We start from the raw sequence: 13,434 nt of genomic DNA, 5'->3' as shown, positions 1-13,434 counted from the left end.
AAATATGATTATTAATATGTTTTTAAAATAAAAAATTTGAAAGTTAATTTGAGATTCTCATATAATTTTTTGAATGAAAAAAATAAATATAGTCTATATGAGTTTTTGAATAATCACACTTGAGATATATCTAAAAAATAATTAAAAATAGAGTTTGAGAAGACTTTTCAAGGTGTAATGAAAAGTGTGATATAGAAAATAATTATAGATATTTTAATTTTATATATTGTGCTAAGCATTATATTAAATTTTTAGGAAAAACACTTTTCATAAGTATTCAATATTTGAAAATACGCTCCAAAAAAGAATAGATTCTTTTATATTCGCTTATATAAAAGGAGACTCTCTATCAGATGCGAATGCCTGAATTCAGCACCTCTGATAGAGAGTTTCCTCTTATATAAGCAAATCTTTTTCATTCGTTTTTGTTAATATAAAAACATCAAAATCTACCAATATGAGAAATTAAACCCTGCGAGGCACCAGTCTAGAACTGGCACTTCGCAGGGTTGAATTTCTCTTGACAAAATACAATAATCAAATGCTCCAAAGTTTTCAAATTTTTATTAGGAATAGGAGCCTACAAAGCACTGATTATATATCAGTGCCTGGTAGGCTCCTATTCCTTCTCTAAATGGGAGAAACTTTGTTTGAATAAGATAACATGCGAACAAAGTTTCTCCCATTTAGAGTGGGATTTGGAGGGTGGGAGGTACATAGATAGACTATGTATCTCTCACCCTCCAATTCCCTCGGGAAAGTTCGAAAACTTTGGTGCAATCAGCAACGATTGCACCAAAGTTTTTGCGTTTAATTGAAGGAATTGCTCTTTATGATATATACAGTTACAATGCATATATCATAAGGAGCAATTCCTTCCAGATATCTGGCAAACTTGCTCGCAATGGTTCACAATTGCGAACAAGTTTTGTCATTTGTCAAGAGAAATTAAACCCTGCGAAGCGCCAGTTCTAGACTGGTGCCTCGCAGGGTTTAATTTCTCATATTGGTAGATTTTGATGTTTTTATATTAACAAAAACGAATGAAAAAGATTTGCTTATATAAGAGGAAACTCTCTATCAGAGGTGCTGAATTCAGGCATTCGCATCTGATAGAGAGTCTCCTTTTATATAAGCGAATATAAAAGAATCTATTCTTTTTTGGAGCGTATTCTCAAATATTGAATACTTATGAAAAGTGTTTTTTTCTAAAAATCTCAGAATATATTTACAATAGTAAAATAAATAAGAAATTTAAATTTATTTTTAAATGCTTTTTTTTATATGAGATTCTCAAAAGTTATTGTTATAGACCGAAAATAGATTTTTTTGGTTTTCTCTTCAAATAATTGAAAGAATGATACTATTATAGGTTTATTATATTATATAGCATATAATCGTGCTATAGCCGAAAATTATAAGTTTTGAGAAGATTGAATATAACACAAATAAATTTGAATGTAAGTTAAATTGCTTGTTGTTTTTAATATCTATTTAATGAGAAATCCAATATTGCAAAATTCAAATTGAATGATTGAAAGAACAGAAAACGTCATTCTTTTCAATTTCGAATATGTTTCATTGTATTTATAATTATATGGCAAATAAGATATTTAAACTTGATTTTTGAAGGAAAATTCACAAAATTGAATAAATTCAAATAATTTTTATTCAAAAATAAACTAGTTATTTGAGTTTAATACTAATTATCTATTCAAACTACAAAGTTTGTAATTTAAAATATTTTGTGAGATCAGATTGAATTAATTCAAGGTTCTTTTCAATTAATATTAATGACCATATTACGCATTTTCGAACATTCTAAACCAAATATATAAAAATGGGAGACGAATGTTAAATTTTCTAGACATAAAGAAGTTGTTTACCGAGTTTTAGCTCTTATCTCTAACAAAAAATTAATTTTTAAAAAAAAGACCGAATACGTTTCACAGCGAGAAAAAAATAAAAGGCAAGATAGAATTTTCTAGACATAAAGAAGTTGTTTACCGAGTTTTAGCTCTTATCTCTAACAAAAAATTAATTTTTAAAAAAATGACCGAATACGTTTCACAGCGAGAAAAAAATAAAACTGTACACTGATTTTCATTTTCATTTCCAGTCACTTTACTTATTATTTTTTCTTTTTTTCATTTTAATTATAAATTATTTCATAATACATTTATTTACGTTACCATTTTCTTTATTCTTTTGAATTCCATACTAGACACTTATAGAATATTTTGATTGTTAACGTACTTCATTAGAATGAATCCTTACAAAGGGTATGTCGATCGAATTTACCTAATTGGTATTTCCAATCAGATTGAAGAAGGTAAAATGACATGGGAAGAAGCTTGCACCCATGTTCCCATCGCCCCAACCCTTCAATCAAATGATTTCAAATATTTAGATGTTTCAAAATCTTTTTTACAAAATCAATTTAGCTTACAGAATATCCCATTGCCTAAAGGCAAGAAAGGTCGTAGGGTCAATCCCTACGACCAAATCAAAGCTCTTGCTGTGATACATGACCACTGGGCCTTTCCCTGTGGTCAAACAAAACAATGGAAACGTTTGAAATTACAACAAATTGATGTATCTTATAGAGAAGTACGCAGATACTTCAAAGAAAATCATTTCACCAAGACGCGATTAGAGCATGCCGGGCCAGAAACAGCAGTAAGATATTGGGCGCTTTCACCCAATCTTATCTGGCACGCAGATGTTCATTATTTTAGGGGTGTTCGTGGCCAGTATATTTATGGCATAATCGACGATTTTAGCCGCAAAGTCCTAGCGTGTATACAAATACCAGATATGCTGGCAGCGACGACAGCGAACGTTGCGGCTTCCGCCTTCATTGAATTTGGCGCCCTTTATTGTTTCTGGACCGACAACGGTTCAGAAAATAGGGGCGCCTTTCAAGATCTACTTGATCTTTGGGGCGTCCAATGGCGGCATACAGACTCTCATTCTCCCTACCAAAATGGGAAGATTGAGAGATTCTGGCCGAAATTGGAGCGCTGCCAAAGCATTCAGGCTATTCCTGCCTTTATTTGGGAGTACAATAATAACACACCGCATGAAGATCTCCCAATTAATCCATTAACTGGAACAAATTACACGCCAAATCAAATGTATCAGCTGAAACCGAAATACACAAATGCAGATACAGAAAGGTTGTGGCAAATATGGGATACAGATACAGGCATGACCGCTGTTGACACATTCACAGCGTAATAATAAACATAATTTTTTAATTTCATTTTTAACAAGTTTTTTTAAATGTATGTAATGAATAATTCATTAGAATATGATAATGCACATTGTAACAGAATAGAACAATCACCAAATTTTTTTTGAAATTAAAAAATAAAAGTAAAAAGGATAAAGTAATCTAACCAAAAAAGATATTTAAAAGAATTTTGGAAAAAACAGAATAAGGATAATGATATTATTTTAGATACACAATCGATGTACTGAAGAATAATCCGGTAAAATGATGATATAAAATTAGATTATTTTACAAGTAGCTAAAAGAATAAAACTATAATATAAAATAAATGAAGTTTAATGAAACAATAAAGGTTAAATAAATAATAAAGATTTTTATTTTATATCAGTATTGAGAAGAAGTAACAGCTGACACTTGGTAGACAACTTCTTTATGTCTAGAAAATTCTATCTTGCCTTTTATTTTTTTCTCGCTGTGAAACGTATTCGGTCTTTTTTTTAAAAATTAATTTTTTGTTAGAGATAAGAGCTAAAACTCGGTAAACAACTTCTTTATGTCTAGAAAATTTAACATTCGTCTCCCATTTTTATATATTTGGTTTAGAATGTTCGAAAATGCGTAATATGGTCATTAATATTAATTGAAAAGAACCTTGAATTAATTCAATCTGATCTCACAAAATATTTTAAATTACAAACTTTGTAGTTTGAATAGATAATTAGTATTAAACTCAAATAACTAGTTTATTTTTGAATAAAAATTATTTGAATTTATTCAATTTTGTGAATTTTCCTTCAAAAATCAAGTTTAAATATCTTATTTGCCATATAATTATAAATACAATGAAACATATTCGAAATTGAAAAGAATGACGTTTTCTGTTCTTTCAATCATTCAATTTGAATTTTGCAATATTGGATTTCTCATTAAATAGATATTAAAAACAACAAGCAATTTAACTTACATTCAAATTTATTTGTGTTATATTCAATCTTCTCAAAACTTATAATTTTCGGCTATAGCACGATTATATGCTATATAATATAATAAACCTATAATAGTATCATTCTTTCAATTATTTGAAGAGAAAACCGAAAAAATCTATTTTCGGTCTATAACAATTCTCAAAAGTTATATCAAAAGTCTGTTTTTTCTAAAATCTAATGTCATAATCTATTTCTCATTTTAAGTACATCTTAATTCATTTTATTTTCTATATTTTTTCAATATTTTTGAGGGAATTGTGTTGCTTCCCCGACGATAAAATTGAGAGGTTTACACATTGACACTACTTAGCATGCAACATCATTTCGGGAAATTGAAGTTAAATATCAAAGAGATGGTCTATGCATATGTTAAATCAAATCATTAAAAAGTGTTTTGATGACTTTTTCTAACCGCAAATTGTCACTTTTTGATGTTTTAAAATTATTATATATCCTATATGCATTCAAGATGCAAATTAATATTAAAACTCCAAAATCGATTTTTGAGAGAATCAAATTTATCACATCTCATCGTTGTTCCGAATTAATATTTTATTTGTAATGTCCATATTATCACAATTACATTCATCATATTAAAATTCAAAAATAATTTTTGAGTTTCAGATCTCCCTAATTTCCCATATAAATATATGTTTATTTTATTAAAAATAGAATGTCCAATTATTGATAAAAATCGATCCGCTTTTCTACCGGTCAAGCTGTATATATATAGAACCCATCCATGTAACCCTCGATGTCACTTTTGCGGCCTCGCTCCGCTCGGCCGCAAAAGTAACATCGAGGTTTACATGATGGAAAAAGAATAACGATAACTGCTTCTTTTTACTCAATGAATATATGTAATCAAGTAACATAATAAAATCGTAAGGCGAAACTGAAGTAAAGTTAAAAATGAAGTTTCAATTTTATTGATCTCATCTGAAATTTAGGATAAAAATTAAAAAGTGAAAATTGGATAAAGGAATGATATTTGGAGAAATTTAGGATCTCACGGGTGAAGATGGATTAAGATAAAATATTATCGTTTACTTTTTGAAGAGATCGACTTTTGATTATTTGGTGAATCTGCAAATTTAATATGATATTATATTAAACTATATTTTTTAGTCATTAAAAATGATAAATTATTCAAAAGTAAATGAAAGTTTTATGTACTGTCAGATACATTGAAATATGTAAAATCTATTCACAAATAGCGGTTCGAAAAATAGAAGAAAAATCCTTGAAAGAATGATGTAATATTGGAGTGAAACGTTACGGATTTTGTGGAGTTTATATTTTGAGTAATTAAAATACGGTTATCGTCTCAATTGACTGAAACCAATCACAAATTTTGAGTGAAACGATTGATAGCGGCACGAATAAATATCGTTTAAATATGATGATTAATATTATTTTCCAAATAATCAAATAAAGATTTCTTATTTAAGAAATATTGAATTTAAAGATGATGGCCCGACTGATTTTTATATGATCGATTCTGAAATTTATGAGAAATATATTAGTTGATTATGAAAAATATTTAATAGTACAATCATGTTTTATGAAAATTCAATTAAATGAATATGCATAAATATAATTGATTAATGAATATTACCTTTCTTGGCAGAAACCCCATGTAAAAATTTGAATGTTGTATCAAATATTGAATGGAATAGTTTTTATACATTGAAAAAATAATTTATTCAATATGAAAACTCTGATTTTGTGTGCTAAACTAGAATAAAAATAAGCATAAAAAGATTCGCATTTTGAAGGATAGGTTTTTGATTGTTTATACACTATAAGTTTTGATTTTAATTGATATTTATCATAATAAATATCAAAATTGATTAGAAACAATTTTCAAATGAATCGATTATAATCTATATTGGTTTCTTATTGTAAATCTACTACTTATTTTTATTTTATTTCCTTTAAAAATTATTTATAATTGAAATTTCGTAATTAAGCAAGAAATACGATATAATTATGACTAACATAATTTATATTTACGTTTTTTAACAATAGTTTGAATTTTTATATTTTATAATATTTGGGACTAAATGAGATTTCAATTATCTTAATTATTAGATCATCAGGATATCAATCAATAATACTGCATGATTACTGCTTTATTTGTATACACTGTACTATATTTTCCAAAATTCATGTACAATTAGACAATTATATTAGTGATCTTTAAAAGAAGATACGTGATATATATTCTAGCTTAGTAGAAAATAATTTATTTCATCTAATGATCCATCAATGTTTAGTTGCACAGATGATCATTCATAAATTTTGAGAATAAAAAGAAAATAAGTAAGTTTTTTCACTAATAACTAGTGAATCATAAGACAGACAATATTATATTTGAGAGAAGTTTTTGATATACTTACGTAACGGGGAGAGAGTTCGGAAATTTAAGGGTGCACCCGTATGTACGTTTATTTGAGAGGAGGAGGATTACCCTCTCAATTTTGAGGGATTCGTTAGTTTATTTTCTCGATGAATATGCAATAAAATTTGATTTTTACCTTATCAATATACTTCATATAATATACACATGTTCATGTAAAAACTTTTTTCCAAAATCCTCAGGAATTAAGGGATTTTTGAATTTTAAGAATTTTTTTCGAATTTTTTCGAAAAAAAAATATTTTCAGAACAGCCTTAACGGCTAAGATTTAGGAACAATGTTAAGTATCAAAAAGAAAGGAGGTCTGATATAGACAACATATATCGTTGAAGGTTGAAAAAATCTCTAATATTTGAGCCCAAATTTCAAATTTAATTTTTGAAAAAAGAGGCCACCCGTATGTACGTTTATTTGAGAGGAGGAGGATTATATTTTGAAAGGGTGAAAACATTATGAATATGTGAATTATATAATAATATGTATTATTATAAAAAAGAAAAATAAAGCACGTTAAAATTTTTTTTCTTGATTTTTTACAAAATTACTTAGAATTATGCAAAATATGACTAAATAATTATAAATTTCAAGTTAAATTTTAATTTTGATAAATATTTAAATTTCAAAATATCAAGTTCAGTTCGACTATTATGTAGTAATTCCTCAATAAAGTGCCAAAACCCTATTAAAATATATGAACATTTTCAACATTTTAATGTTTTTATTTAAAAATTTGATGGAAGATGAGCTTCAAACAATTATTATGTAAATAAAAATAATTAAATATATGTATCTATTCGTATTACAACCGTAGTAAGTCGATTCTTCCTTTCTTCTACTAAGATTTGAATTTGATTTCGAATTGTAAAGAGATTCAAAGGGAAAATACTAGCGGATAAAAACTACCTCCATGAAAGGGTCATAATGGAGTCAAGTTGTATTTTTTGATATTTTTTGCTTTTCGAGCCTAAATAGGTAGCCAAGATAATGCCTAAAAATAAGGTTCTAAATTCTGAAGTTTACATGATCCTCTCGTGTGCACCCTTAAGAATTGAATGGGGCCGTCAATCGTTGAAATAAAAATTATTTCAATAATTGGAAATGCAAAATACTTATTAGAACATACACATGTGAAGGAATATTTTGTTTTTTATTGTAAATTTGATAGTGTTCAATAATCTAATTTTTAGTAAACACGTTATTATAAAATTTCATTGAATGTCTCAATTCATTCTCCTCAATTCAAAACTATAATGCTCGAAAGAATCATTTATGTACATTTTATGATGAGACACGAGAGTATTAAAGATAAAATTAATTTTCAAAGTTACACAATTATTTGAAGTAGAAATTGAATCGCCGAACGCCTTTTCTATGAAAAGTACAAGACGATTATATTACCTTATAAACTGTTCTTCATTGTATGATAAAAAATACTGTAGTGTGTTTAAGAGTTTTATTTTTTGAGTTATCAGAAATTCAATATCAAATTTGAAAAATATTGAAAAATTTCTGGAGTTCTTTAACTTTACTTCTTGTAAATATGATTTATAATTGTGCATAGATTCATAATAAACCAATCCTGATAGGTGTATTTTTGTCAGTACATTCAAATATTGAGATTTCTTATTGAATCCAAAATTGGAATAAAATTATTTATATTCTGAATGGATATCAATGGAGACCGCAGTTCCATAAGGCATAGATTTTCCCAGGCAGAAGATCTCCTACTAAAAAACCTTGTGGAGGAAGCCAATGGTGTGGTCAATTGGAAAGATATCGCTAGTAAGATGGGAACCCGATCTGCACGACAGTGCAGAGAGAGGTACAAGAACTATCTCAAGCCAACAATTATTAAAAAGAACTGGACAAAAGACGAAGACGCGTTAATTCTCCAAAAATATCAAGAATTAGGAAATAAATGGGAATCAATTGCAAGATTCCTTAAGGGACGCTCAGGAAGCGATACGCGTAATAGATACCTCTCTCTTATCAGAGTCAAAAAAAATAAAAAATCAAGAAATTCGTCATATCAATCAAAGTCCTCGGTAGTGCATCAGCCTCAACAACCAATAATAAAGGCTAATGAACAATTAGCTCCTCAAATTGACTTTGACAAATTATTCTTCGACCGGACGAGTATATTTTGCACCGGAAATATGAATGATCATGATGTATGTTGTTAAATAATTAATTATGTTTTTTCAAATTTTGGTAATTTGAGTAAAAGATAAATTGATATATGAATAATTAAAGCTAATTTGAGATTGCATCTGAAATGAAACCGCAAAGCATGAAGAACGTTGTATGAGCGGTTCAAGCAATAAAATTATGATAGTCAATGAAACAATCAGAAAAATAATAATTTTTTTTTTGTTCAAATTTTATACTCTCCATCTATGAAGGGTATCTGCATTTGAAAATATTTATTAAAATTCTTTCAAAGAAGTAAGCTTACTCCTGCTGTGGTTGTTCAGCTTGCTCACGGCGTGGGCCACGGAAGCCACCGCGTTGTGGGCGGTCACCACGTGGGCCATTGCCGAAGCGGCGTGGGCCACGGCCCTGTGGGCGGTCGCGGCGTGTTTCGAGAACCTTAGCCTCGGCTTCGCGGAGTGTAGCTGGAGCAGCGTTAGCTGGAAGGCCGAAGTAGTTGCGGAGGTACTCGATGCCCTTATCTGTAAGTGTGTAGTAAGCATGGGACCAAGCGTATGTCTTGATGCAGAAGCCCTTTGTTACGAAGGCGCGGCCGATCTGATATGGGTAGATGTTAAGGCAGTCGAGCTCTTCGTGTGTGGCGGACTGGATATCAGAAACGCAGAGAACACCATTCTCGAAAAGATAGCGGAGAATTCTCCTGCGGATGGCTGTTGGCATGTACATCTTGATGAAAGGTCAAGCCAAAACCGCTGAATTTGAATCGAAAACGATTATTTCTTAGTACTCTAAAAAAAGTTGTTTATCAATAGATTCTAGATATGTTCCTTATGTATTGTAACTTTCACTTAATAATTTGGTTCTAATTGCTAGATTGCAATTTTCGAAATTTCAACTTGAGAATATGAGCCATTCAATAATTGGGGTGTAATGCTATGATATATTTAAATGGTTTTGACTATGTCTTGTTTGGGTCAATGGCACAGATTTACTGCAATGTTCAATTTAAACGAAAAATTCTTTATTATTATATATTGCCAGGAATATAGCATTAAAATCTATTTTCATTCATTATTCTATCTTTATGGCTATCAAAAATAATTAAACAAAAAATATCAAGATCGATAAATTGTACAAAAGGCTAATTTTATGTGAAATCAGAAATAGTGACTATGGTTTGATATAATTCAGTACTACGAGTTTTCCAAAAATAATTCGAAAATAAGAATTTAAATTGTAAAATTATTAAAATCAACATTATTTTTGAAATTTTGAAATTTTCTTTGAAGTTTTAAACAAATTTAAATCTGGAAAGTATGTTTCAAATACACAAGAAATCTTAATTTAATACTAAATACATATAAGTATCTTTTGATTTTCAAATTTATATTTATTTTCACCATATTTGATATATTTTAGTAGTTTTTCATGAAAGAACACCTTGAAATTAGTATAAAACGAGTAATGCAGTACTTTAACCCGATCATTTTTCATTCCTCATTGATATTTTGTTATTCAATTACAAATATGATTCGAAAATTCCAATAACTACACAAAATTTCATAGTGTATTTATATATGGGTTTTAAAGACAAAGTAATCAGGTCATTTTTATGGATGTTATCCACGGTCATATTGTGGCATCAACATAAAAAATCAATTCGATTCAATTTACCAATTTCCATCAGGCTACCATTTGAATAATAGCCTCATTTCATACACCCATTACATTATCTGCCTAAATTATGTCACTACATATTTTTTACTAATTTCATAATTAAAACTCGAATAACAATTCCACGATATCAAGTAAGACATAATTTTACTTCATCTCATCTTAACTCTGATGAGATCAGTATATTATCGACATGAAAGGTTTTTTCCGAGTTTACTTTCTAACGCAAGTGCCCAATTGGAAATAAAATCAGATTACCGTTTCTACTTTTTGAGAGAATCTTGATTAATTTCTATTCGATATTTTATGTTAACATTACTGAAAAATATATCAAAAGAACTTATAAAATATTACACGAATTTAAAGATGATAGAGAAAGAAATTTATTATAAAGATAAAAAACAAATTACTGAGCAAGGTGTTCAAGAGCGATTTCTTTTTCGTGGAAGAGATCGTTCATTGTGAAATCGAGCTTCTCGCGGAGCCAATCGTTGACTTTGAATCCATCTACAACATGGATTTTTCCTTCCTTGTCAACGTTGCAAGGGAATGAGAAGACAACGCCTGGTTTGATACCGTATGGGTTATCCTCTGGAACTGGGATACCCATTGAGAGGACTTCTCCTGGAGCTGTGCCGAAAAGCCAAGCTTTCATGTGCTGAATTGCAGCCTTTGTTGGAGAAGCAGCACTTGTGAAACCACGGTGCTCGAGAATATCCCAAGCACGATGTCCGATCTTCTTGAAGAAAGTACCGAAAACGTAATCGTGATCAAGAACATCGACAACTTTCTGAGTCTTTCCATCCTTTGTGAAAGTAGCTTGTGTAAGGTCAGCAACCATTGATTCACCATGATTACCCCAAACGATGATATCATGGACATCATGAACGTGAACTCCTAATTTGGAGGCAACTTCGTAGTAAGCGCGGTTATGATCGAGCATGCTGAGAAATGAGAAGTTTTCTGGCTTGAGGTTCTTTGCATGTAGCATTGCGATTTCGCAGTTTGTGTTATCTGGGTTACCTATAACGAGAACTTTAACTGTTGGTTTAGCCCACTTTGAGAGGTATTCACCAGTGTTCTTGAAGATAACACTGTTTGAGCTGATGAGGTCAGCACGAACTTGACCTGGTTTGAGTGGCATTGATGCAACTAAGAAAGCGCAGTCAATATCCTTGAATGCAGCTTCTGGTTCAGTTGTAGCAACGTAACCTGCGAGGTGTGGGAATGCGCAGTCCTCTAATTCCATTGTAAGAGCTGTAAGTCTGTTCATGGCTGGTGGAATATCGAAGAGATGTAAAACAACTGGACGGTCACCGTATAATTCGCCTCCAGCAATCCAATGTGAAAGGATATAGCCGATTTGTCCTGCAGCGCCGGTGATAAGAACATGAGCTGGATCACTCATTTCGAAAAATGAGTTTAGGAAACGACCTCTCAATTGGTGACCTACCAAGCTATCAATTTTTGAATACCATCTCAATTCATCACAGCGGTAGGCTATTTTGAAAATTTACATTAACAAATCAATTAAATGCACAAATTTTTGGAAATTTTTATCATATATGAGTTATACAACAATTATCCATCCAAGAGGGAAAATTTTTCATTGAAATTCATTGAAATTTTTGAACGACTTGATTTGTTCGAAATTGAAAGGATCGTTTCATGCATCTGTTATAAACCAGCATTTCTAATACTACACTAGGGTGGAATATTGATCGAGTTAAAATTGGGAAATACAAATTTCTCAATATTTTCACATACGCTTTAACTACTTATTCTTAATATGAAAGTAAAACCTAAAAACATCTTCTATCTTTGATTCTACGAGAATTTTTTATCAGATTTTCAAGTTTTCGGGAAAAAATTCATAAAATTATGGATTTCAGCAAAATAGCTTGATTTTCTCAAGTATTTAATATGTTCTATCAACTTTAAATCCTATATTGATTTGGTTTATATCAACATTTCAAATTTGATATCAAATTATCATAAGTGTTCGATCAAAAATGAATGAGGTTGCAAATCACTGAAAACAGAATCCAAATGATATATTAATGATCACATTTGAATCCTTTTAATTAAGAAATCAATCATTTACAATAAAAAATATAAGTCATTTTTAAAATACAAACACATATTTACTAAATAATGTTAGATTTATCTACTATTGTCAGGGCGATATGTTGAATATGATATTCGACCTTTTCCACGTGTTTTATCGAACTGTGCGTATCTTTCTTTTCTCCTTCTTCTGATGAAATCTATAGTACTATTATATCTCTTACCAGATCTCCAGCCAGCACGCTTCCTTCTCTTAACAAATTGACATTGAATTGCCTTTTTAGAAAGTTGGAATCTTCTTGATAAACCACCTTCACCACCACCAAGGCGTCTTGGTATCCAATTAGGAATTGTACGAGCTCTTTCAAAATCGACAAGGAGTGGCTTCTTAATAAAGAATTTATCTTTGTGATTGAGTGCGTTTCTAAATCCTGCCTCAGTTTCGTATTCAACAAAACAGTATGATCGTTGTTCATTTGTTTTTGGATCTCTGACTAAATTTACAGTTTTAACTCGACCAAATGGATTAAATTCGTATACAATTTCTTGCTCAGTGACTTCTTTTGGAAGTCCTGAAACAAAAAGAGTATTGTTTGCATTACCTGTGCATGCTTTGTTTGCTCTTGGATTATATCTTTGTTTCATTTCTGCGATTTTTTGGTTATTTTCTTCATTTTTTTGCTTTCTACGTACCAAATGTTTTTGGTCAATTGGTAAAAGTGGTTCTGATTCAAGAGGAGGCAAATCTTCTCTTTTAATAAAAGGTAAAACACTCGAAATTCCAGTTAATTGCTGAGGTTGTGGTTTCTCAGGTAATTCAAGAAACTTTAACTTAGGTCTTGCTCGAAATAATTGAATAATTTCTTCGGAAAATTTCGGCGGCATTCTCTGATAAAAAA

At 30.0% G+C, this 13,434-nt stretch overlaps 5 protein-coding genes across 5 annotated transcripts, besides 6 other annotated features; 2 read left to right on the top strand and 3 right to left on the bottom strand.

The window, feature by feature from the left end:
* The first annotated feature begins 542 nt into the window (after positions 1-542).
* Positions 543-929: a mobile genetic element.
* Positions 930-1,305: 376 nt separating this feature from the next.
* Positions 1,306-2,089: a mobile genetic element.
* A 176-nt stretch (positions 2,090-2,265) lies between these two features.
* Positions 2,266-3,240, top strand: TVAGG3_0477810 (ribonuclease H-like family; the record flags this gene model as incomplete). The annotated part of the gene is made up of 1 exon (XM_051235774.1): positions 2,266-3,240. One exon carries the CDS (start codon positions 2,266-2,268, stop codon positions 3,238-3,240), a length of 975 nt encoding a protein of 324 aa, XP_051093598.1.
* Positions 2,266-3,240: a mobile genetic element.
* Positions 3,241-3,501: 261 nt separating this feature from the next.
* Positions 3,502-3,530: a mobile genetic element.
* A 106-nt stretch (positions 3,531-3,636) lies between these two features.
* Positions 3,637-4,353: a mobile genetic element.
* A 2,298-nt stretch (positions 4,354-6,651) lies between these two features.
* Positions 6,652-7,684: a mobile genetic element.
* Positions 7,685-8,302: 618 nt separating this feature from the next.
* On the top strand, positions 8,303-8,988 carry TVAGG3_0477760 (RNA polymerase II transcription regulator recruiting protein; the record flags this gene model as incomplete). Its single annotated transcript, XM_001303002.2, has 1 exon — positions 8,308-8,826. One exon carries the CDS (start codon positions 8,308-8,310, stop codon positions 8,824-8,826), a length of 519 nt encoding a protein of 172 aa, XP_001303003.1.
* Positions 8,989-9,010: 22 nt separating this feature from the next.
* On the bottom strand, positions 9,011-9,520 carry TVAGG3_0477750 (Chain K Plectin/S10 Domain Containing Protein; the record flags this gene model as incomplete). Its single annotated transcript, XM_001303001.2, has 1 exon — positions 9,095-9,520. The coding sequence occupies one exon, from the start codon at positions 9,518-9,520 to the stop codon at positions 9,095-9,097; it is 426 nt and encodes a 141-aa protein (XP_001303002.1).
* Positions 9,521-10,445: 925 nt separating this feature from the next.
* Positions 10,446-11,894, bottom strand: TVAGG3_0477740 (lactate dehydrogenase isozyme 2; the record flags this gene model as incomplete). Its single annotated transcript, XM_001303000.2, has 1 exon — positions 10,875-11,876. One exon carries the CDS (start codon positions 11,874-11,876, stop codon positions 10,875-10,877), a length of 1,002 nt encoding a protein of 333 aa, XP_001303001.1.
* A 737-nt stretch (positions 11,895-12,631) lies between these two features.
* TVAGG3_0477730 (snRNA binding) lies at positions 12,632-13,420 on the bottom strand (the record flags this gene model as incomplete). The annotated part of the gene is made up of 1 exon (XM_001302999.1): positions 12,632-13,420. One exon carries the CDS (start codon positions 13,418-13,420, stop codon positions 12,632-12,634), a length of 789 nt encoding a protein of 262 aa, XP_001303000.1.
* Positions 13,421-13,434: the final 14 nt, after the last annotated feature.

The sequence above is a fragment of the Trichomonas vaginalis genome, chromosome II (assembly GCF_026262505.1).
Source record: "Trichomonas vaginalis G3 chromosome II, whole genome shotgun sequence".
NCBI classification, from domain to species: domain Eukaryota; phylum Parabasalia; order Trichomonadida; family Trichomonadidae; genus Trichomonas; species Trichomonas vaginalis.
The sequence above is the reverse complement of the archived record's forward strand: the minus strand, read 5'-3'. Positions and strand labels throughout refer to the sequence as shown.